The sequence below is a fragment of the Amphiura filiformis genome, chromosome 4 (genome assembly GCF_039555335.1).
Source record: "Amphiura filiformis chromosome 4, Afil_fr2py, whole genome shotgun sequence".
In the NCBI taxonomy this organism is placed as follows: domain Eukaryota; kingdom Metazoa; phylum Echinodermata; class Ophiuroidea; order Amphilepidida; family Amphiuridae; genus Amphiura; species Amphiura filiformis.
The window spans coordinates 84,002,984-84,029,913 of record NC_092631.1 but is presented as its reverse complement, the minus strand read 5'-3'; the positions used below and the strand labels follow the sequence as shown (position 1 = coordinate 84,029,913).

At 36.4% G+C, this 26,930-nt stretch overlaps 1 protein-coding gene across 1 annotated transcript; it reads right to left on the bottom strand.

Annotated features, from left to right (window-relative positions):
• Window positions 1-2,323: 2,323 nt before the first annotated feature.
• LOC140151552 (alpha-N-acetylgalactosaminide alpha-2,6-sialyltransferase 2-like) lies at window positions 2,324-19,175 on the bottom strand. Its single transcript, XM_072173938.1, has 11 exons — window positions 19,118-19,175; window positions 16,854-16,932; window positions 11,794-11,979; window positions 11,468-11,508; window positions 10,449-10,699; window positions 9,314-9,482; window positions 7,845-8,022; window positions 6,916-7,164; window positions 5,725-5,808; window positions 4,524-4,611; window positions 2,324-3,670 (listed from the first exon to the last, which is right to left on the bottom strand). The coding sequence occupies exons 2-11, from the start codon at window positions 16,868-16,870 to the stop codon at window positions 3,497-3,499; spliced, it is 1,437 nt and encodes a 478-aa protein (XP_072030039.1). The 5' UTR covers window positions 16,871-16,932; window positions 19,118-19,175; the 3' UTR covers window positions 2,324-3,496.
• Window positions 19,176-26,930: the final 7,755 nt, after the last annotated feature.

Here is a 26,930-nt window from a genome sequence, read left to right as displayed (position 1 = left end):
CCATTCCAGATCCCTTAAGTACTCTCTTTAATTTACTCAAGGTTGTGTTTGTATAAATGATTCAGTTATATAAACACAGCCTCGTGAAAAGGTCATGTTGACTGTGTGCTTAAAGTATCATTAACAGATTCTATACGCTATAGCAGAACAACAAGCACATACAGGCAAGTATTTTGCCAGTATCAATAAAACTATAATGAGGCTATTAATGTAACCCAACTGTACGTACAATCTGGCAATACCGCTAAATCTTAAAGAAATGAAAAATATCTGTTGCAATTTTCGGATTTGCATAAAAGTAATTCTAGTTCATCCAAGTTGTAAAACAATGATTTCTTTTAATACAAACACATTCCTTGGTAAGACAACTTTATAACACTGTTTGAATATCAACATGAAGTAGTAATGACAAATATAAATGTACACTATCGCCTCTGTAGTTTCCTGATTACATGGACAGCACGATTATTTTATCTTTATTCTGCAACGCTGTTAGGAAATAAGTATGCCAAAACCCAAGGACGAAAAACGCTTCGCGTTTTTCGCCCAAAAACAAATTCAAGTCAAAACCTGAAGGCAAGTTCAAATAGAACTCAGTACCGTAGCAAACAAGATAAGCTCAGAGCAAAATAAGCATGTCTTACCCCTGAAGGGGGCACTTCAATATGAAATGGATATAGGTGTAGGGCTGGCACTTCCGCACTAAGGGGCATTCGGTGAGAGCAAAACGTAGAAAATATGTAGTCATTGGATGAGAGCATGATTTTTGGCATTCAGTGAGAGCAAAATGTAAAAAATATGGGGTCATTGGGTGAGAACATGACCTTTTTTTTAAATGGGATCTTTGGGTGAGAGCCGAAACAGCGCCACAGAAACCTCGAAAATCGAATTTCTAGTTCTAAATGGCTTCAAATTTCAAAAGTAACAAAATCAGTGATAAATGAAAGTTGCTGTTCAAATTGAACTTGTAAGGGTCTTTGGGTGACAGATCAAATGAAAAAATAGGGGGTCTTCGGGTGACAGAGCATGTGTTCGTAAAAAAATATGCCGTCTTTGGGTGACAGAGATGCTGAAAAAGGGGGTCTTAACAGCCATACATACGCGTCACCTCCAAAGTTGGAGTGCCCCCCCCCCGGGGTCTTACCTCAATGAAGCACGGTTCACTATTTTATTGATCCTTGATGTGTTTTGTGTCCTTGTCCGTTGGATTCACCATTACCCACTTTTTCATAATTTTCATGTCAAAAGGGGGGGGCTGAAAAAGGGGCCCCGAAATTTTTCGCGATTTCTTTGCATCAGGCCAACAAGTGTTTCCCTATTCTCCCCCCCCCCCCAGTGGCGACAGTGGCGTAGCGGAGTAGGCCCTAATAGGAACTTGAGGCACCTGTCCTGATGGGAACTTGAGGCACCTGTCCTGATAGGAACTTGAGGCGCCTGTCCTGATGGGAACTCGATGCACCTGTCCTGATGGGAACTTGAGGCGCCTGTCCTGATGGGATGGGAACTTGAGGCGCCTGTCCTGATGGGAACTTGAGGCGCCTGTCCTGATGGGAACTCGATGCACCTGTCCTGATGGGAACTTGAGGCGCCTGTCCTGATGGGAACTTGAGGCGCATGTCCTGATGGGAACTTGAGGCGCCTGTCCTGATGGGAACTTCAGGCGCCTGTCCTGATGGGAACTTGAGGCGCCTGTCCTGATGGGAACTCGATGCACCTGTCCTGATGGGAACTTGAGGCACCTGTCCTGATATGGGGGGGGGGGGATGCGGCACATGGTGTTGGAATTTTACGGGGATCGGAACGGTGCCCCCATCAGGTACCGAGGTGCGGGCATTCGGGTCATGATTCGGGGCCCTTGTTGCGCTGACCCGGGGCGGGGCGCAGAGCGCCGTGGGAACTATAAGAACTGATTTTTGGGCTATAGGCTTAATTGATGATCTGACATTTTGTGGGGTATCCGGGGCTCTGTGAACTAGGGCAGGCTGGCATGGCTTCGTTCCATGATGCAGTTTTGTCTGACAGTAGAATTCATCACGACCTTTGCAGGACTATTAAACCAAGATAACACTCATTGAAAACAGCTTGATTCATTTTACCTGTCGACAGTCGCAGGGGGTCCTTTCGAACGTTCCAATGAGTCAAATAGGGCCCAAACTTACGCTAGAGTGAACACGATACACGTAAAAATACGGCCAATTCAGAGAGAAAATCTTGTTTCTCGTAAAATACAGTCTTACACAAATTTTGATAATGTTCTGTTTAATACGGTATTTATGGAGAAAGATGAAAGTTGACATTAGTGAAATGACTAGACATGTCAAAATTGATGCTTTTGTTTCTCATTATTAACTTTATTAAGTGAGGTACCCATTTTCTCATTATTAACTTTATTAAGTGAGGTACCCTGTTACAACAGGTGCTTTATAGGCCCCTACTTTATAATATTTTCTTATGTTTTCGATTATGAGGTAATAATATAATAATAGTTATATTAAGGGATTGGATAGCAACGTTTGCACAATATTTTTTGTGGAACATGAGAGCACATCAGACATATCGAATTGCATTCTGAATACGAAATTGTTAAGATCAGCCTAGACCCACAGGCGTGTGCTTGGGCTTATGTCCCAAAGCTTGATGTACGAAGATTCGTTATGTTTGTGTCTTCAATGTAGGCCTATAGGCCTATTTTAATTTCTACTTGACATTATATCAGTATCATGCTTATAAATGATGCTTCATATCATTTTTTTTCTTCGCGGACGGTCCCAAAAATTTTTTAAAACCTAAACTGAGCCTATACATAAAATAATTATAGTGTCATCGTTTTCATCTTCTTTCGAAAAACAGGATACTCCAAAAACTATCGCATTTTTAAAAATGAATTTATGACTTAAATCACCTTGCTTTTTATATTCTCTTTTAGAATTATGGCCACTCAAACTCAAACAAATGTTTGCTGATGGTCCAAAACCTTCACTTGTCCGAAAGTGGAAGTAGGGATAGGGTCAGAGTTGGGTAAGACTTTGGGTTATTTAGGGTTATAGCAAATTATTCAAAATTGCGGATGCAGACCACCACTCGTCCCATTGTTTAGACAACATACTTCCCCATCACCCAAAATTTGTCCTACTAATCAAAGCTATATATATTTGCTATATATAAAGTTATGTATACCACCGCTTGCAAGACAATTTGGACTTCACTGGGAGTTTGCTGCTGAAGCCCCATCCCTATACACTCTAAATAAAAAAATATATAGTAAAAAATACACAACGTTGAGTAAAAATGAAACAGAGCAATAAAATGATGGAACTCGACATTTTTATTCAATTTGAGTACTATACATCCACTCATTTTGTTTGCTCTGTTCTCTTTACACTCAACATTGAATAAGTTTTATTTATAGAACTTTTCCCGTGGGCTGCGCCCATCCTCCGACCCCTCTGTCAAAAATCATGCGTAAACTCTAAATCCAGTATGGTGATGGCAGTGATCAATCCCTGGTATATATATGAAAGATGCCTTCGTCTATCAATAATTTCCAGAGTTTATTTTCCTTTTCCCAGTCGTGCCACGCCACACTTGTTAAGTCGGATCGGGTAAAATTCTGATCATAGTAATGTGAAGTGTACTTTTTAGGGTCACCCATAAATCCAAAGGCGTTGACCTGTCGAGAGAAAATAATGATAATAATAATAATAATTGATTAAAAACGGATTATCAACATGATTCTAAAGTAAAATTATATAATTAAGTGTATAGGCTTTCTCGATCATTCATAGTAATACTATAACTTATTAAAATTATATACATTTTATACAACCTTTGAAAATACGCTTTGCAAATTACCTCTTGATAATCCTTGATCAGTAATCACTGGTGTGTTTTCAAATCGATTAAAATGTAATATCCAAAAATATTCTATACGTTTTAATAACATTTGATGCCTGTTCACGATTGATAAAATGATCATAAATATTTTAGCTAACAATTTTTACGTTTACAAAATCATGTTATTGCTGTAAAATATTTAAACAAAATATTATTGTATCAAAATGTTTCGTCAACATTTAAAAATAGTTGTAAACATTGTGATGCATAATTTGAAATTGTTTTGTAAATGTTATAACACAGTACACTGTGTATGTCGCGAGCTTATGCTTCCCCAGCAAAATCAAAACGTTTTACACAAAACGTGTAAAAGTCGGGTTATAAAAATCGTAGAAAACGTTCTATTAATAACATTAAGAAAACATTTTGAGGAATTGACAACTTAACACAACATAAAATAACGTAATTAAGTGTTGACAAAATATTTTGCAAAAATGTTTGCCACACTTATTTTTAAATAATTTAGACATTCTAAAAACGTTGTTGTATACTGTATAGTGCTTTTTTCATATAAAATGTTTTCAAAATTTTGACCTTAAAATTGCGAAAAAAATGTCACCACTTTAGAGTATCAAAACGAACAAATCAAACAAACATACGAAACAAATACAACAAAATGGTAATATAACCTCATCACAGGTATGGAGTGCAAGAAATATCATAATAGCACCAGTGGTTGCTCGTCCTGATTTCTGTAACTTAGGAGACCGTAGCCAGCTGTTTGTAGAATGGGAAAACAACCAAGAAATGTATATTATATTTAATCACAAAAAAGTAAGATAATCCTAGATTATGATTATCCTAAAAAATAATACTAAAAAATTCTCTGCTGCACAGATTTTACCTGCACCCTCTATCAAAAAGATGTCTACGCCACTTAGGCCTGTTCTATACATTTTTAAGAAATAAAACCACTCTTCCAATAATGCCTTTAGAATTTGAAACATTTAAGGATTCAAACATAAAAAAAACACTGAAAAGCATTTTGCATTAGTTGGGAAGAGATATATAAGCAGGCGTACACATAAAAACGGAAATTTTGTAAACACATCAGGAAGCAAAGTGCAAAAACGTATAAATGATATACGTAGGCAAGGCCTATAAATATATACGGCACGTGAGAAAAAAAACACGTGGAGAAAACCCAAGATATCACTGATCAGTCTTCAAAGCGTTCAATTGAACACAATACACTACAGCAAGACCCAAAGCAAGTAAAATTTAATAAAGTGACCAATGTATGAGGAAAAATATAAAAATAGACATAGCACAAACTAATTAATTGAGATCCACGAAGATTTGACAATGGTATATGTAATGCTGAAAAATATACAATACGCGAGGGTCATTCAAAATGTTGTGCATTAAATCTGATAACTTCAGTTCTGAAAATGGCACCCCTAAAAACTTGGCATGCTTAAAAGAAATAAGTTGAATACAAGTTCATTTTTGTTGTAAATAATCTTAGAACGTAAACACGTTTTTCACCCCCCCCCCCACACACACCCCCACTCATCTTTCCTGCACATACTTTATATTGGAAATATTTTGTCTGGTGCTATACTACACTTTAATGGTTTATGTCACTCAAAATCTGATAAAAGACAACTCAAACCAGCGCCAAGTGAGGTAAAGGCCTCTCAAAAGGGATGGAAATATATTGATAAGAAAGAGGAATACATTTCACTTGTCAGTGGTGGTGGGATGGATAAAACGAGAGCCTTGTTTTCATCCGGAAGTCCTATGTTCGCCTCTGTTAGCCTACGAATTCTATAAATAACTATTATTTAACACCTTTATGTAATATCATAATTGTATTATATTACTTGCCTATTGTCGACATATCTACAAAAATCTGGATGAATTATTTTGATTTCTTCGGCCTTTAGCGGTTTGGAAAATAGGAACGGGTCTCTGTGCATATGGATGAGACAAATCAGAAATGGACATAGATATGAATAATAAATTATTATTCAAATGAAGTAAATGATTCGCAAGTATAAATAACGGAATTGTCATCTCAAGTTCCACCTACAAATTAATATACACGCCACAAAAGGTAACTATATTTTGTGCAAATGACAAGAAGTAAATTATATTGACATATTTTGATACTTCATCTGTCACTTTTGTGTCAATATATGGTAGCTCTCCAAAGTATTACCATAGTAACGCAATGAATGAAAAGAAACGTAGATCTAGTCTGAAGTTGCCGCCCGCAAAAGCTACGTCAGCATAATAGGCTACAATAATGTCATCAGATTCGGTAAATGCACGTGGTGATGCGTGGCTATGAATGGGTAATTTTTTCGGGAAATGGCCCAATTCTGCGTCACTGTATAGGCAACATTTTAGAAATGTCCCCAAATAGTAAAAATTTGGATTTTTCGTACATACGTGGGTCAAAATTTCTTGAAAATTTGTATATGGGTTTACTTGCAAGCGGCATGCGCTACCCAAACAAAACTTGAGTATATACGGTATAGCCCCCACCCCCAACCCCCGGTCAGCCTTTTTAAAAGGCAGGAGGAAACTGGAGAACCCCGGTGGAGAAAACCTGAGAACAAGAAAATACCAAATGCACATTATTCTCATCTTCTCTGGGTATAGGAACGACCAGGGCGTGAGAGGGTAATCCGTATAATTGGGTAGTTAAGTTTGTGACGTGTTAAAGGAGTATTTCGTGATCCGAGCATCCTCTTTTTATGACATTTTTCAGTAGATCATCCACGAAAAAAGCTTATTCCCAGAATTTCAGTTGATTCCGATTTAGCGTTTGCAAGTTATGCATGATTATGTGTATTACACTGCTCCATAGACAATATGTTGTAATTTCGTTCTGGTATACCAGAACGAAATTCAAATTTCACGATATCTTTGCTAAACGAATTAATCTGCAAGAAAATTTTGTACATAAACATTATGTAGCCAAAGGCTTCCAGTGGAATAAAAATCTCAACTTTTTTTGAGAAAAGTGGGGGGATGATGATGTGGATCACGAAATGCCCTTTTAATACTGACCTTTTAGCGTATCTTTCCTGACTTCCTTTCGGTAAAGTACCGTTAGTTAATGCAGCATAAATGTATCGATACGCCCAATCATCTTCTGGTAAAAATATATAACGTATTCCAGTGTTCCACGGAGGAGCGGGAAATCCTTTAGATTTAAAGTAGTAAATAGAGTTGGAGAGAGTTTTCATTCCAAAGCAATAAAAAGATGTTTTAGTTCCTACATCTTCTTCGTGTCCGTCTATTATTGCTACATTAGTTCTGAAATGGAATAGAGTGGTATGAGAGCGTTTATGCTGTATTCACTATTCGACATATATCTTACAAATTAGTTGCAAGGAGAAAACAATTTGCCCATTATACAGACTGTAACAATAAAAATTATGCAATTTCGCTTCTCAGAAAAATATAAAAGAGATTATGGCAACAATGTTGCAGTGGAATCAGTAACATCTTGGATAACAGAAAAACTTTACTTGTTTTTTTTTTACTAGTTCGGGCTCAAACGCTATGCTCAATTAACTAAATCGTCCTGAAAACGAGTTGGGTCACTTTTGATATTTTCGGGAATATGAAGCTTGCATTGAGTAAAATCGACTATCATGTCGTAAATGTGATGATAATATGCAGTAGAATCAGTAACATCTTGACTAACAGAAAAACGTTACTTGGTGTCTTTCCTATATTATAGTTCATGTTCAAACGCTATGCCCGATTTTACTTAGTTTTATTTTTTAACGTTTAGTCCTTATTGAGCAAAAAACTCTAAAATGTTGCTTTACTTATCGATGTTGAAAGGTGCTCTTTCCGCTACCCGGTTCGACGCGTGTGTTCAATAATAATATTGGTACCGACATGCATCACGCGCATGGTGATTGAGCCATATTATACGGAAACTTTTTCTTGTAACTTAGACAACAGAATGAAAAACTGTTACCAACCTGAACACATAGTCATGAGAATCAATCTCGTGCCCCATTTTCGATCCATTCAAAATGCCACCATTGCCCACTACTGCACATCGTATACAATTTTCACGAAGACCTGTGTCACCGAGTCTATCATCAAATAAGAATTGATTGATTGTAGAATTTAAAAGAGCCATAGTTTCTGCTATAACTGAAAGCAAATATAAAAAAGGTATAATTTAATATAAAATTGGAATATGAAAGATAGTAAGAACAAATCGCATATCAATTTGTAATCGCTCTTTAGCAAAGTCGTAGTTCATTGAATTTACAACCGTATTATGACAAAACGGGCGAAAATAGTAACTTTTTCCATTTTGGCCATTGCTCATTCTAATGACGCTAGTATATGGACAATATAAGCGTCTCCGAATCAGTGGAAGAAACTCTACTTGGAACCTACTAATCATAACTTTTCATGCCGACGTAGCCACCTCTACTTATAGTAACTTTTTGACAATAGTAAGCGCGCTCTTTCATTTAATGACATAAAATTTGACCAATATTGTAAGGAACACTTGAGGTTTTGGCATTTATAACCTACATTTTGGTCAAAAATCGTGCTTGGATAGGTCGTTTCCAACAGATTTACCACATTGTTGGCTTTCGTTCGATATAGATAAAATTCTGATAGGATGAAGGGAACACTTGAGGTTTTGAGAAAAACCAATCACAGAGGCATATTTTCCAGCTAGAAGCTACACAGCTCATATGTTGCTATGCACTCAACCGTGTAGTGTACCGGTAATGAAAGATTGTGTAGAGACAATTCACTGCTAGCTTGGACGAAATTGTGTGCTCAGGTGTATCTGGGTGTATCGAGGTGGAAACTGTATTTATAAGAGAATCGTTTTTGGGTTTATCCTTAGTGTACGAGAGCACGAAATACTAATAGGATTAGAGTTAGGGTTAGGGTTATAAATAGGGTTAGGGTTAGGAATTAGGGTTAGGGTTAGGGCAGGATTAGGGTTAGGGTTAGGATAAGAGTTGGGATTTGTTTGGTATTCTCTTACACGAAGGATACACTCGTTTTTGTAGCCAAACCTTTCCATATACGTCAGACACAAAACTAGTAATTTATCTGTGGCTCGGATTATTCTGCTCTTATAGCCTTCAGGGACAGTTCACAAACACTTGTAACAGGGGGGACGCAAAAGAAAAATTCACATATTTTTTTCAGCCCACCCCGACCTAAAATTATTTTCAGGGCCCCCTCTTTGGACATGGAAAAATGAACGTCAACCCCATAGAAAATAGTGTAAACCCATGTTCAACGAGAAAAATTAACATGCTATTTTTAAAGGCCTCCCTTCAGAGGGATAAAAAATTCAGCCCCCCTTTTTTTTTTTTTTTGCATCAGCCCATCCCCACCGTTACAAGTGTTTGTGAACGGTCCCGTAAGTCTCTGTCTATGAAGAAAATATATAAACCACGCTATGTACCTTCAAATTTATTCATCTTCCATCCCGTCAGGTCGCGATAAATCTTGAGTCGCTTATACTCTGATTCTGTAATATGTTCAGGTGTTAATAATATGGGAACATCCTGGATATATTTTCCTTTAAGTGCCCTGCTCCTTGACATTTTATGTCTAACTGTTGTAGGACATTTCTGAAAGAGAGAAGAAATTAGTGACGAGAGATAAAGTTTCAACACCCGAGCATGCAGCACAGGTCGGCTATCACAGATCACATCGAACAAGAAAATCACGTTATTCATAAGCTTGGGAACCGGATGGGGATTCTTAGCCCACTCAATAATGTGGGTGCGGGGACTCGAATATCCTTCAGCCCCCCTCTCCAATTTTTCCAGTTGAAGTGAAAAAATGTAATAATAAACCAGGGAAAATGGGTGTTTTGACGTATTTTTTACAGACTGAATTTTCTGACTCAGAGGGGGGGGGGGGGCACTCCCGGTTATCAACAAATGTTCATTTTGTCAGCCCCACCCCCTGTTCAACATCTTCCAGTAAGCCACTGTATTAAGACACGCATATTGGACAAAATACTCAAATGCCATTTTTAATGCCAAAGCAACCAACCGCTATGACGACACTATTTTCTCTCAGTCACGTACATAATGATACATGTAGAACAAACTTCGATCCCGAGGAGTGAGATTGCATCCAAACATCGCGGGAAATGCATGGCGAAAGCTCATCAAGTCGTGAGTACGATTTTATCCCCAAATAATCTTATAAAATTGTCGGCGCCTTAATTATTTGCAATTATATATACGAGCTTGCTTCTTCATTATTATGTTTAAATTATGTCAAGTAATTTTTTTGCGCGTTGCGCTCGCACATTGTCCCAATAGGCTAAAGCACTTTTCACTTTCCACCCCGATCATGGGCCAAAATTGTGTAAAATACAATTATTGTCCCAAAAAAGCCTTTTTTGAAGCTAGAAGACTTTTATTGAGAATTAAGCCGTCTTACCAAAGGATGCAATATGACACTGGCCGTGTTGGGGCTCGAACCTGCAACCTTTCGATTATGAAGCTCGCGCCCTAACCATTAGGCCACCGTACTTCCCTATAAAGATACTTTTTATGCGCAATATACTCTTTCACGCTTACCGTGTAATTCAAGTACTGAGAATCATGTTTGTAAATCGATCCAATCTTTGGCTTCTCGTATTTGTAGAACATGTTCTTCACTTTGATAACATTCTGGCGAATATTATTCATTAACGTTTTGCTTGCTTTTTGTTTCGTATTAGTATTGGTTTCTTTGCGGGTATGTTTAATCGTCTTCTTTGGATCTTCATTAACTTTAGATGTGTTCTGAATCTTTTGTTTGATGTCCGGAGCTGGTTTCACAACTTGATCTAAACAACAAACATGGAGAAGAAGAAAGAATTGTGTTTAAAGCTTTAACCCTGTTAGAAACTCATCGTAAATTTAAGATAATTGATACATATAGGAACAGAGATGAAGGACAGTATCAATTAGCTCACATTTCTAAAACTGCGATAAAGAAAATCCCCCGTTTGCGCGAAAATTTCTCAACTTCAGAATATTAGCCCCCAAATGAAGATGATTTGTTATTTGAGAGACTTGTGCGCGCGAAGCGCGAAATCTTTGCAATTTTGTCCTATGTGGATCCAAAACACGATGTTTTAGAGTTAAAAAAAGATGCACAGGGTAATCATTGCTTTATTTTTTCTTCAATTAGGATTTTTAGGGTGGCCGTCCCCCATGGAAAAATTTACGTGGGACGTGTCCCCCCCACACTTCCGCCGCCTATGGATAGGGGTGGGGGTGTGTGTGGTGTGAGGAGAGAGAGAGAGAGAGTTAGAGAGAAAGAGAGAGGACAGAGGGCGTATGGGCGAGAAGCACACTCGGAATCCCGAATAAAAATTAATATTTTGTGAAACAAGATTCGTTCAATATAAAAGCACAATCACATCATATTATTAGGCAGATCATGAGGTTATATAAAAAGGATATACTGTAGGCCTACGTGTAGTATTAGTTAATGTCGAAATTACTAATGTTAGTGCACGACGGAAGAACATCTTTATTGTTACCACGGTTACAGAAATATTTCGTTAATGATTGACTAGTGCTCATCATCCCAGTTATTTGTACCGTACCTTTTATCATGTTTATTGTAGTCGTTAAACCACCTCCGGCTCTGCGAAAACAAATATTACAGAATATCATCAAAATAAATTAGCAATAGAAATAGTCAACATTGAAAAAACAAAACCTGACAAAATTTAGATATATTAAATTAGGTCGCTCATCTCTTGAATTTCAGCTTAAGACTGAATAAGTACAAATCATGTATACATAATATAAAAGAATGAATAAAACACAAACAAGCAGCTGAAAAAATTGTTCAATTGTGGTTTCGAAGTTCAACAAAAGACTGAAACAAAAGACATTAATCAATTCAATTCAATAATATTTCTAATACCTTTCGTGTTTCACAAATGATGACAATAGGCCCCTTCGCTCATCGTTGTTTACACCATGGAAAATCTGAGCTCTTTCTTCCATGTTTATATATTTACTTAGATGGTACACAAAAAGTACTAAGCTTGAAGCACTCCATGATATAAGAAATATAAAAATAACCCTATGCCTCTGGTTTCTGACATCTCTGAAATAACAAAATAGAGAGGAGTTAATGAGTAATCTTTTGAGGAGCATAGATGAGTAGTATCACTCCCGACACGGTGTAACTTCAATAACATTATAGAAAACACACAATTACTGAGATGCATTTTTTTGTATTGATATAATTTGATTGAGAGGGACCTTTTTTTTCTTTATTTATTTTAAGCACGGCCCTTTCACAATACAAGTCTTTGTAACCGAGCGTGTGATTCGAAGTCGATCTTCGTTCCTCGGAAGCAATATTATTAATTTGCTCGTTTACATGTAAGCTCATGTACAGGGTGAGTAAAAAAAAGTGCAATAGCAAAAAGAATCCATTTTTATATAAGAACCGAGTTGAACCTTTTAAGTTTTAAAACATTTTATAAATAACTTATCCATTAGTGATCTTGCGTGAAACAATCAAGGAAATAGCATTTACCGTTTTGTTTTTATGACACATTTTATCACCATCATCAGTCGGCTGCGGATCAGGCGACTACAAGCTTTCTCCAACTGTTGCGATCTTGGGCAAGCGAAACAATTTTGTTTGGCTGCAGCATCCCTTCAGTATCTCCCAGGAGGTGCTGTACATACTGTAAGTACAGTGTCCGCGGCCGTCCCGGTTTCCTCTTCCCATGTGATGGAATATAAAGGGCATATTCTTTCACAGGCTAGTCATCTTCAAGACGCAGTATATGGCCGAGAAATTTGAGTTGATGAATCTTGACTCTGGCAACCAGTGGAGTGGTGTTGGTCAGATTGTAGATGGTTTCATTTGGGATCCGATCCACAGGCTTGATGTTTAACATGGCTCTGTAGCAAGATGTTGCAAAGGCATTGATCTTGTTTTCCATGTCCTTGGTGATTACCCATGACTCGCACCCGTAGAGAAAGATACTGACACAAGTTGTCTCAAACAGCTTGATTTTTGTTCCGATTGGCAGGGATGGGCTTCTCCAAAGGCGTTCCAGTTTCCAGAAAGCGGCACAGGCTAGTGCTTTTCTTCTTTTTAGGTCTCCAACACTAGAGCCCATCTTGGAACCCAAGTACTTGAAGTCTGTGACATGGTTGATGGTACTACCATAGACTTCAAGTGCTGGCTGGGCGTTACAGTTTGCAGTCATATATTATGTCTTAGGTGCGCTGATGACAAGGCCTAGATCTGCTGCTGCTGTTGCAGTCCTAGTAAGCTGTGACTGGGCCCGGGCTATAGAATATTCCAACAGGGCAATATCATCAGCAAAATCCAGGTCATTCAGCATCTTAGCAGGATACCTGCTTGACCGACATGGGTAGGTAACAATTCCAGCGTCAATTCCAGAAGTTGATTTCTTCAGGAGGTAGTCTACCAGGATAATGAACAGGAATGGTGCCAACACATCACCCTGAAGTAATGTTAATTCAATGCATTGAAATCGAATTGAATTGAAATGAATTATGGGCGATTTTCATTTCAATGCATTGGAATTGAATTGGAATCGAAATGAGTGGGCTTGGGCATGAATTGAATTGGATTGGAATTGAAATCATGTTGAGTGATGAAGAATGAAGTGGAATTGAAATGAAATTCAGCTTTGATTTCAATTCAGCATTTCAATTCACAAGCAGATGTCTGTGATTCCAGATCATTCCCGGGATCATTCCACCTGTAAAAAGTGCCCTTCCCCAGTTCTGAATTGTGATACACTTCCACATCTAATCACACAAGAGACACACATTAAAAATTTAGCATCAATAGATGGCACCATATAATGAGATCCCCCCCCCCCCCAACTTGCCAAAATCTCAAACTTTTGGCACTAATCATAAAGCCCCTATTTTTCTCAAGCTCCTAATTTTTATGCTCAAAAGTCATTGTACATGTACATTTGATCAAATTGTGAGAAAACCATTAAAGAAAATGCTTATATCTTTGACAGCTTTTTTCACACTTTTTCAAGTACAAGGATTTGGGGTGTAAAATCTTAGGAGCAGGAGACAAACAGGGGCTATCTAACCTTGATCTTTGACATCTTTCAGGTCAGTGTCCCATTATCCATCGTACTACACACCTTAAGTTTAGAAAATAATGTGCATGGTGGACAAGACGTTAAGACAAATATTAGGAAGTCGGTCACTAAGAAGTTGCAAAGTTTCAAAAAATATGACCCAGAGGTCAAGGATCACCCGCATTGTTTGAATGTGAAAAGTGAGTTAACATAACAATTTATAAAGTATCTTTTGTTGAAATGCTTTTGTGACAAGTAGTGTACTTGATTTTGACTTTGTGTTGCCGACACAAGTGTTACAAAATTGGTAGTGAAATTTAAAACATGCACTGCAAAAATAGTGTCTAGATATTAAACATCATTCTTGACACCATCTTGTCCTCGATTTGTAAACATATCTAAATGCTATAAACATGTTTAGTAATTTGATGCCTTGTGTTTAGATATTAAACACTTGATGTTTTGAAGTTTGACATTTGTGTTTAGATTTTACTTGTGTTTACAAATCAAGGACAAAAAAGTGTTCAATCTCTAGACACAGTTTTTGCAGTGTGCCTTTGGTCAATTAACACAAACTGCAACTGTATTGGAATTGGAATTGAATTGGAATTGAAATGAATGCTCAGAATTGAATTGAAATTGATTAGCTGTTAATTTCACTGCATTGGATTGGAATTGAAATGAAATGATTTTGAAATTGAAAAATTGAATTGGAATCGAATTGAATTAATTCTAAAGCAAGGTGGATTGAATTGGAATTGAATAGCAAGACTCCAGTTGTAGAAAGAATTGAATTTGAATAGAATTGAATTCAATTTTCTGGAGTGAACACCAGTTGTTACTTGGAAAGGCTCTGAGATACTTCCATCTACCATAACGGCACTATTGGAGTCCTTGTAGAGCACCTGGATGGCATTGACCACAACCTTTGGTATTCCATAATGCCGCAGCACTGAGAACATGACGGACCTGTTGATGGAGTCAAAGGCTTTTTTGAAGTCCACAAAAGTGACTGTCAAGGGAAGTTAGTACTCCTTGAAGCCTTCCATGATCCTCCTCAAAATGTGTATTTGCTGAGCACAGCTTCGACCTGATCTAAAGCCAGCCTGGTTGCTTCTCAGTAAAGGATCAATGTGAGGTCGGATTCTGTTCAGAAGGATCTTGTTGTACACTTTTGCGGCAATGGACATAAGTGAAATATCAGCCCACTCTGTGTAAGGTAGATTTGGAACAACTGCCAGTTTCTTAACCTCATTGGCATTGAAATAAAATGGAGCACCCAAAGTGTTATTGCCCTTGGTCTTGTTTAAGGAGAAGAAACATTATTTGTTGTTATTTTCATTTCCCTTTATTTTAAAGATGTTTATTGAATATTCTCTATCAAAACCATATAAATTTGTAGGCGGGTTTTTCAAGTGTCGAAATGAAATGCGCGCAAATTGGAGTGGAGTGAATTATATACAAAACATCCAGTAAGTTGGACATATTGGGATTAAAAAAAAACTGGAGTTGAAGTCGAGTGAGGTATGAAGTATTTAAAGTAATGTTAGAAAGTTTGTTTGAACAGAAAAAAAAAAGAAATTAAAATAACGCAAAAATCAGCCTTATTTAAGTTTAAGTCAGTTTCAGAGCTGGTGCATTTATCGTGCATTGTGTGCTCCCATTCAAAATACATGGTACCTCGTGGACAAATAATGAAATTGGGTATTGCAGCAAAAGGACTCATAAAAATTAAACGGTAGAAGTGAGTCACTTCATTTTTTCACAGAAGATGACTATTGAGTGTGGCATTCATAGAAACTTTCAATAATGGGAGAGTTCAACTTGGTTCTTACATAAGTATCGATTATTTGCTCTATTGCACTTTTTTTTACTTACCCTGTATATCACGTTCAGCCTTTTGTAGCCTTGAATTTGTTTTTAAGCCTTGACTATATAGCTAATAGGAAACTATCTAAAGTTATGTTTGGGTTCATTTTATTCACTATCCATGCACAAAGTTTATTTCCGTCTTCAATATAATTATATATAACTTAAGGGGTCTGACCATTAAAGGGCATATTGCTGAACAAGTTTAACTCAATTGAAAGGTGGTCTCCAGTTTTGAACTCGGACCACAAAATCAGAAGCAGAACGTCTTCTAATGTCGAAAGCTACACTGTAAAAATGATCGTAAATTAACGGACGCCCGTATTTCGAAATTTCCCGTAATTATACGGGAACCAGCCGACTGCTTTTTGTGATTAGAACAAACCAACTGCTTTTTGTGATTAGAACCACCTACCTACCTCCACACCCACCCACACATCTACATGTAATACTACAAACCCATGTGTATCACTAACTCCCACTTTAATCCTGCTTAATAAACACACTGAAAGTGAAATTTAAATTCCGTAATTTTACTGGTCGGTAAGTAAGGGGAAACCACTGGCAGCAACTTTTCCGGTTATCCCGTAATTTGTTGTTTTTACGGGATAACCGGAAAATTAATAATAATAATAATAATAATAATAACTAATAACGAATTAGTCACCTCATTCTCTCAGAAGAATAGGCCCTATGTGATGGGGGATAATGGGAACCCATCGACACCATGGGGAAAGAGGAAGTACGAAATTTTATCTACAGATAATTAAAAAATTAAAAAATTAAAAAAATTAAACTTAATTTTCCAGGTACATATCCCTGCAAGTTTCCACAGCTGGGAATCGAACCCAGGACCCCATGTACCGGACACAAAAATAATTCTAAACACTGAGTCACACTCTCATTTAAACCTAAAGGTTTGGTTTTATCTCACAATGGTTTTATCTTAAATTAGGGGTCAGTCAGGGTCCACTTTCTCTCTCATTAAACATTTTAAAAAAAGCGATTGTGTACTCACCTTGTGTGTTTTGGCATCGCAAAAACGCTGCTATTTTATTCTGATATATATCTTTCAATTATTATGACATCGTCCCGGGCTACAAAAATTAACACAAACATGATCAAATTAATTTATTTTATTATTATTATATTTCCAAAACGGTTGATCGTATGCCAAATTTGGGATATGCATTCGAAGCAGAATTTATTTTTGCGTATTATGACACCTCATTTGTTGGAATGGTCCCAATTGATAGCAACCCAAGATTTGAAAGTTGGAGGAAAATCCTATTCCTTAGTATAGATTTAGTAGCCATGGATAGAAATGCTTTCGCTCTTATTATGCGAGGGTTTTAAACCCCTGTTGTAAGCATATTTTAGTTGGATTACGTAACTGACCTGATCCTGTCACTGCACTGACGCTGACTCACTGCAGTAAACAACCCATTTTGGGGGACTAAATTAAGTTGAAAAGCAAGCACTTGACATTATGATACAAATTCCTTGAAATTTTGATCTTCAACAGCGTAAATTTGAACCTGGCGCGGCCAGACAACGACCAAGATGCATACGAATACGTTTCGTACAAACTTGTTCAATTCGGCACAGAAACAGTGGCTAAAACAACGCTCAAAAAAAAAGTCAAAATCACGTATTTAATTCCATACCTCCAGATTTCAGATTTAGGTTGAGACATAATTTCTAGAAATTCACAGAAAATTGATGACGATAGGTTGTTGCGAACGAAACAGACCCATTTTTTACTATCGCTGTGGAAAAGCTCGGCCTGAGACAAAATTCAATCGGACTCGGCCACGTATACACATGCACAACGGGTGAGAAGCATGCGAATACGTTTTGAAAACAAACCTGTTCAATTCGGCCCAGAAACAGTGGCTACAAGCGTTCAAAAATCACTCTTTAATCTTACATCACCAACATATCTTAACAACCAAAAATCATATTTTAATCAAATAACTTTTATTCTATAGCCAAGATTGAAGAGTATAACCATGGGCAATTTTTAAATTACCCATGGTTAAAAATATCCTAGCATGTAAGATAACAGAAATGTGATGATGGAGGTGGAACTTTTTGAATGACCCTCGTATTACAAGTATGTGAAGCGCGCAAAAAATATTCAATGTATTAGGCTATTTTAGCCCAAAATGAAGGTATATTTTGATGAAAAGGGCCAGTGCGCTCGAATCGTGCACAATTTTGCAATTTTACCATATTTTGGTCCAAAACAAATTTTTGGGACCAGGTTCATCTGACCCAATGGTAAATCCGACCCTGAATTAATAGTTAGAATGTCATCTATCTGTTTAACCCTGCTGTCAATTGCGAAAAGTGACGCATGACGAGAACTGAGACATTTTGGTTGAAACCTTTTTGTGTGTAACCTTTTTTTTTCCAATATTTACCCCAAAATGTCAAATATTAAACATGTTAAATATTAAAATAGCCATAAGTTCAAAAGAAACTTGACTGCAACCTTAATTTTTACTCTGAACAAAAAATCCACAATGCCATTATGAGGAGAAATATGAATTGAATTATTTTTTTACCAAAAATACGAAAATGCATTATTTTGGTTAAGGTTAATTTTACATCATAATGGCCATGTATATTGAACTCGCCACCTACAAAAGTGGTGATGCCTCACTCATTTACGTTGAATGTTACTTCAATGCGCAGAACTTTGGAAAAAATAACCTGCAAGTATGAACATGCTCTTATTTTGAAGCTAAAGCTTGCTGTTATAAACTCTGTATATGACAATGACATCAATTCATTTAGCCTAAAAGTGAAGGATAAGTCATTCAAATTGTCATTAGGTATTTTTTAAATTAAAAATTTAACAAAACATATGGAAGGCAGCAGTATTGACAAAGATGAGCTCCATTCAAATATTGAGCTGATTATACTGTCACTCAGTATATATTACAGATTCATGTAAATGCTTTATTTTCTCATAGGCCTACACGTCTTCCGGCCGTACCACTAGCAGGCTTAGTCCGAATCAGTCCCAGAACAAATGATTAATTTCTGACATGATCGTGTTCTGTATAGCAGCCTAGCAGGCTATATCTATGTTATACATCTATGACAATGACAAATGTACCAAAATCATTTTTACAATCGCCGGGATGCGCAAATCACCAGCACTGAATGGGCCTTTAAATAGAGCATTATAGACGGACCAGGACATTCAAATGTCAAATCTCCATTATGAAAATGGTATAGTGTTGCTAGAGAGAAAAACTAAGGCTAACTTACCAACTGCGTCCGCATTTTCATTTGCATTCGAATTGTATAGAGTTGATGCTGTATCACAAGTTTGTATGCGGCTCCGATTCCAACTGACAGCGAGCAGCTGCGAACGAGCTCAATCACTTCTGCAAATTGTATTAGGAAAGCATATGCAGTTTGCACGGTGTGTGTAATCTTGGTATTAAACATTGACCGAAAAGTTTCAGACAACCTTACACGAAACGACTTTTGACCTTTTTCCAACGTCTAGGCAAACAATATAAATTATTCTGCCATCTTAGCCCATGTAGCTAGTATTATATCTCTGCCTACTGCCCATAGCTGATTGTGTGAATTGTGGTTGTGTTTAAATGATAAATCTTTTAATATGAATGGTAAAACAAAATAAAAACATGACATACATTTGGTTGATTTGAAAAAATTAAAACCTATGAACAGAGGATTCTTTTTGCTACCCTCCCAATCTTCTTTTTGAAAATCATTTTTGTTCATGGTCAAAAATAATCACATTTTCCAAAATTGATGCTTTCAAAAAAGTTGCATATTTCAACATCCTATACATGTAATGTACAAAAACGTTCTCGATATCAACGTGATCAATGTTTTAATTGATTTAATTGTTAGTTTATTTTCTTAAATTTTATGTATTCAATCACTCAGTCACCCATGCAATCATCTTACATTATATTAAAACAATTTTATTGACATGAATTTTGACATGAATTGGGTTGTCAGTCACGGTGTTTCAAAAATGATAAAATCACTATAGGAGTAGAAATAAGATTTGTAAAGTGATGCTTATTTCTTTCGTTGGCTAGAAGAGATGACAAATTGCATGATGGTAGACTGAAATAGTTGCAAAGATCTGTAGCAACGGCTCTAAAGGCGTACATGACAAAGAAGAAATGGCCAACAGAGATTGGAGGTTGGAAGTCAGCTTCCAGCTAATTAACTGCACGCAGCCAATACAGGGTGTACCATAAAAAAATACCGGGCGAATGAATTCCAACGTAAGTCGAGAAATAGACATCAGAATCCAAAAAATCAGCGTATAGGTCATCTTATTCTGCATCTTATACACTAATTTTACTGGAATCGGTTGACTGATTGCGAAGAAATGAGCGATTATATAACGCGTGCGTCAATTCACTTCATTCCAAGTTTGAAAGAAAGCCCATTCAACACAATGCGCAATAGTGGTTAATTAATAACTGTCAATTGGATTCATATTTTGTTCCGATCGGCGTTTCGTTCATTATAAACAATTTCTTGCAAAACAAATTAGGTTTTGCTCAAATTTGAAAACCTGCACAATATTGAAAAAGAAAGCTTGCATGTAAGATGATGCTCGGTACTCGTTAATGTTGATATAAATTTTGCATAAAGAATTATTGTATAAAGAATTCCTGCTGGCTTAAAACATTCTCACACACATTAATGTTTTGGGAATATTTCCCATAAATTGTAATGCCAAGTTTAAATCTTTTGAAACTTCAACATTATTGTTGGTATCAAAAATCGTAAAGCTGTAAGCACCTGAGTTAAAATATAACATATTTGCACAACTTAAAGAATTTAAGTTGGGATTCCAACTGCAGAAAAAGTTTTCTCGGACAAATTTTTATTCATCTTCAGTGATAGCATGAATAACATAACACCATAGGATTATAAAATAGATAATGCTGACTAAATTTAATGAGATACACAAAACTTTAGGAAGCGGTGAGTGAGTATGAATAAAGCGCCTGTTGATCAAACTCGGAATGAACTGCATTAATGCGCACATTGTGTAATCGTTAATTTCTTCGCAACCAGACAAAGGAACTAAATAATTTTTTTGCATGTGATGCACAATAAATTAGGCTATGCGATACATTTTAAATTTTTTGATTCTGATGTCTATATATCGACTTACGTGATTTTATTCGCTCAGTAATTTTTTTCTGGGACACCCTGTATATTGTGGCTACATCATGAGTGTTACACCTAAGAAAGCCATCATTTTAAATCAAAATGCAAGATGCTTCAATCGGCCCAATACAGGTAAATGTTCACCCCGTGGAGAGCTCATTTCTCCGTCCTAGTCATTTCATCATTTTGAAACAACATTTATACTGCTGATTAAAAACTTCAAAGAAAATCTCATTTTAGGTAAAAATTAAGTTCAACAAATCATTGTTTTGCACTGAATGATGGTTGCATGCGTGCCTGAAGGATCAGAGACAGAATAGTGAAAAAAAAAAAAAAAAATTAAATCAATCTTAATTTTAATATCGAGAAAGTTTTGTACATAATGTGGTAAAGTGCAACTTTTTCTGAAAGCATCATTTTTGGAATATGAGATTATTTTGACCAAAAAATTGTTTTTGCAAATAAAACAAATTTGAGAGGGTTGAAAAACGATTCTATTCACAGCTTTTTGATTTTTTCAAATCAACAAAAGGTGTGTCAAGTTATGCAAAGAAATGTTTTCTAATTTTAGGAGGAAGTTATTCCTTTTGTATAATGCAAGCGCAACGAGCAGGAAATTGTGCATATTTGAATGTGTTCCTAACGTTTTCCTACCCAAATATCTGTGCCAAAAATCGCTTGCCCCCCCCCCTTTCGACCTGCCAAATATCACTTGACCCCTGCCAAAAATGCTTACCCCCCTTTTAGTCTGCCAAAAAATCTTTGCCTCCCCCTATAATTCACCACCCGTCGGTACACATAATTACACAGGGAGTTTGCTTTCAAAATTTGATTTAAAATGAGGGCTTTCTTGGATAAAGGTGTGATACTCATGATGTGGCCACAAGAGATTGCCCGCATGCAGTTAATTGGCTGGAAGCTGACTTCCAACCTCCAATCTCTGTTGGCCATTTCTTCACTTCTGCGTTTGCATTATACAAAAGGAATAACTTCCCCCTAAAATTACAAAACATATTTTGCATAACTTGACACACCTTTTGTTGATTTGAAAAATTGAAAAAGCTGTGAATAGAATCGTTTTTCAACCCTCTCAAATTTGTTTTATTTGCAAAAATAATCACATATTCCAAACATGATGCTTTCAGAAAAAGTTGTACAAAACTTTCTCGATATTAAAGTTAAGATTGATTTAATTCTTGGTTTTTTTTTCTTCACTTCTGTCTCTGATCCTTCAGGCACCCATGCAACCATCATTCAGTGCAAAACAATGATTTGTTGAACTTAATTTTTACCTAAAATGAGATTTTCTTTGAAGTTTTGAATCAGCAGTATAAATGTTGTTTCAAAATGATAAAATCACTAGGACGGAGAAATGAGTTCTCCACGGGGTGAACATTTACCTGTATTTGGCCGATTGAAGCATCTTGCATTTTGATATAAAATGATGGCTTTCTTGGATAAAGGTGTAACACTCATGATGTAGCCACAATATAGTGGCTGCATACAGTTAATTGGCTGGAAGCTGACTTCCAACCTCCAATCTCTGTTGGCCATTTCTTCTTTGTCTTGTACGCCTTTAGAGCCGTTGCTATAGATCTTTGCAACTGATTCAGTCTACCATTTGCAATTTGTCATCTCTTCTAGCCAACGAAAGAAATAAGCTTCACATTACAAACCTTATTTCTACTCCTATACTGATTTTACCTTTTGAAACACCGACTGAAACCCCCATTCATGTCAATATTCATGTCAAAGAATCATTGTTTTATACTGAAAGATGATTATGGGTGACTGACTGGGTGACTGAGTAATCGTATGAATAAAATTTAAGAAAATAAACTAACAATTAAATCAATTATAACATTGATCACGTTGATATCGAGAACGTTATTGTACATTACATGTATAGGATGTTGAAATATGCAACTTTGTCTGAAAGCATCAGTTTTGGAAAATGTGATTATTTTTGACCAATAAAAATGATTTTCAAAAATAAGATTGGGAGGGTAGCAAACAGATTCCTCTGTTCATAGGTTTTTAAATTTTTCCAAATCAACCTAATGTATGTCAAATTATGCAAAGAAATGTTTTGTAATTTTAGGGGGAGTTATATCTTTTGAACCCTATAAGACAATTTAAGGTTTTAAATCTTACATGTGTAAGGTGGGGGGGGGGGCAAGGTTGTTTGGCAAGTCAAAAGGGGAGACAAAGATTTTTGGCACGCCAGAAGGTAAGCAAGCGTTTTGGCAGGCCATTTTGAGAATTCACCACCCGGGGATACACATAATTATTGCACAGCCCCTGAGAATGTAGACTACCCCGTAGTCCACTTGTCCAGTGGGCATACTCTGGATATTGTATTTAAGCTTAAAACTGTGATTTAATTAATGTGTGCACAATTGATAGATTTTCACATCTGATCTTTTCAGTCACCCTACTCCCTCTGTTTGTTAGCTTCCCAAGTGATTTTTAACCTGGAATTTCGCGATTAATAAACTGGCAGATTCTAAAATCAGAATTGTTCAGTATTGAAGTGCCAATACAATTATCCCCAGACACTGAAATGACGAAAGCACATACACCAAAATTTGGGCCTCTGGTCAGCCATTCAGAAAGAACGCATAATTTATTCAAGCAATGTTTTTAGAAAATTCCCTGGAATCAGCCAAATGATAATGATTTCTGGACAACTTTTTCGCCCGAAGTAAATACCCGACCGAGCATCCCAACAATTACTGGGAAGCTAGTTGCGCCTATAACCCAAGAGTTCCCCTTAACACACTGGGAACTATTTCGCTAGGCACTCATCTAGCGATCAACTCCTTACCGAGGAGGAAAAGCTCCATATACCAATGGACAAATATTTCGCTAGGCAATCCTCTACACGATCATCTCCTCGGAGGAGGAAATAAAAAGCTACATAATACCAATGGAGAGAATATAAAATGCCGCGGACTTACATGAATTCGCTAGGCAGTCATCTAGCGCGTCAAAAGAAATTAAATGGCTGATACCTTTCTCATTTTCCTATTATATTCATATTCAGATTACATAGTGGACATCGGTAAATATACCCATGCCAAATACCCAGTAGGTAGATGCCTACGGATATTGGAACTACTAAATAGAATTTATTAATGTAGTACATGTATAATTCTGTACATTAAATCGATCATTTTAGAAAAATGCTCCAAAAACTGCCACAAGGACTACTTGTTAACATCCGTACCCTGTACCATGGAATAAGCTATTTCTGATCCCTCATTTCCTTTGCTAGTAAATACCACAAGATCCACACTTGTGATTATTTGAAGAGCCTCTGAATTTTACGGTTGAGGCCTCTTCACCACAGTGGACCATTAACCCGATTTTTTGTTTGTTTTTGTTTGAACATGTTGAAGGAGTTAATTGCAAAACCCGTTATTTTTCGCTGCCAACGCCATGCAAACACAGTGCCATGCTGTGCACATTTATGAATTCGAATACATAACTAGGATACCATGTCTAATACAAAAGGCAGCCTTTAACAGAAATTAACGCGATAACCAGCCGGCTGCGCAACCTCATAAAAACTTGAACCAAATATTTCATTTTTATTTATACTTTGATGAACAAGAAAATCTGAGGGCATAGTACTCGGCCCCTATCTAGCTATCCCATGCCTACCTGGTGTTAATTCCTTCCTTCCTGCTATAAATAAAATTACTCGACCTAAGACTGAAGGGCATTACCACCTAAGACTGAAAGTGGTACCAATTGTATCGATTTTGTTAATGCTTCTGAAGACACACTAGAGTGAACACACCTATACAAAATAGAATTTAAGAAAATACAACTGCGCAACAGAATTGAATGTGTTGCTGAGATAGAAATTGAACCTAAAGTGATCTACCCACGCACACTCTCACACCCGTATACAATAGTCATACTACTATGTAACTCAAAAACCTCAATGTAATTAGAATATTATTCAACTTCGGAGAACTCTCAATCGAATATATTTTCATTTCTCTCATTCCTAATTACCTTTTAATTTGAAGACCGACACTTTATATGTACTTGTCTCACTACTGCGAGACTCAAATTTTATGACACACTATTAAACTCTTGAAATCAATTTTAAACAGATATCAAATATGACATATGGGGAGTGGTGGGTGGGATAAAAAATTTCTGCATCCGATCTTGCTGAAAAACTGACAGAGAATGGCCTTAGCCAACAAAATGGCCACCGACGGCTCCGAACAAGGATGCCCGTGATTGGCCCTCCTGATACCAAACAAGGCACACAATTGGCTCCCCATGAAAACATCGCGTGACCTCACGAGGGCGATCCCATTTCAGCTGCAGGGATAATTTTAGGTTTCATTTGATGTACAAATTAAACTGCATTATGACATTATGATATGTTGCATTCAATAATATAAGTATACGTACACTTTACTTTTACTGTCACTAATATAATTATATAAACTTTTTCATAACAATTTTATACTAGTATTTTGATGTAATAAATATCAGCATAATTTCGAGTTCAACTGAATGCTTTCATCATGATTACATTAATAACATGCTTTTATTTATCACAAATCGACTATGGCATAGTCTACTGAGAATGAAGATAATGATGATGCATCATGCTTGAGGCATTTAAAATCAGGAGAAGGAGATGGATTGTCCACCGCTTACTTAGTTTATTCCAGAATATTTGCTGCTTAGCTTGTAATTTTCGGTCCCGGTTTTCGGTTTCCATGTTATTTATTTACTAGTATTTATTTATTTATTTATTTTTTTATTTATTTATTTATTTATTTATTTATTTATTTATTTATTTATTTATTTATTTATTTTTATTTATTTATTTATTTATTGACAACTCAGTTGTCTGATGATCGCATTAGGCGTGAAACTCAGAGTTACAACTTTCGTTCCACAAGTTCTACTCGTATTTATTTATTTATTTATTTATTTATTTATTTATTTATTTATTTATTTATTTATTTATTTATTTATTTATTTATTTATTTATTTATTTATTTATTTATTTATTTATTTATTTATTTGATGATGTATATATGTACACGTTGAGGTTGTCATACCGGAAATAATATATATGCACGGGAGAAATGTGATATGACGGACGTAGCAGTAACTTTATTGATAGTAGAGACTTTGCGGAATGAAGTTACTGGAACTTTAACGGCAACTTCAAAAATATCGATTCGATTTCTTGCTCAAATTCACTTCAACGCGAACGTCAGATTGGTTTCTGTACCAACAGCGTCTTGTTGTTTAAACTAGGGAAGTGTATCAATGGGTGATCAAAAGAAGGGTATGTAAAAGCGACTGCATCAAATTTCTCCCTTTTGTTTGCTGAAGTGGTTTGTTGGTAACACTTATTACAATAGGCGCTTAGTGACATGGATTACATCTCTAGGCGATGACCAATGCAATGGGAATTAGGCCTATGTTATGAGCTATACGCTAATATTATACTTCTAAACATGTTTCAATTAAATATTCTTGTGATATGCCTATATTATTGTCCTGGATTATTATAATAAAAGCTCAATTATTATTCCAGTAAACGTTAGCTTTGTCAATTTTATATTTCCATCAGGACACAAGCCCATTTTATCTGTTTGCTCTCCCTAGCCCCCCCCCCCCCACCACCACCACCATCACCACCTCTCCATAGTCTCCTCCCTCCATCTATTCATCTATCCTCAGTTTCCCACTCCCCAGTGGCGTTGCCAGGAGTTTTCTTTTAGGAGGGCAAGGACTCCTCTTTGCATTCTGATCGAATTAAATATATCTCCCCGAATGATCCTCATTTTGTTATTTAAAAACTCCCACAATTTTGAATTTCAACCAACATATTTCTGGATGCTCCTTTTCTGAAATTCTT

Bases quoted from the DNA above. Each gene is read 5' to 3' on its own strand.
- LOC140151552 (XM_072173938.1), bottom strand. The intron at 11,509-11,793 runs GTATTAGAAATA...TTGTTTTCGCAG, and splicing joins TCATTTGTGAAACACGAAAG to AGCCGGAGGTGGTTTAACGA. The intron at 9,483-10,448 runs GTAAGCGTGAAA...TCTCTCTTTCAG, and splicing joins CTCAGTACTTGAATTACACG to AAATGTCCTACAACAGTTAG.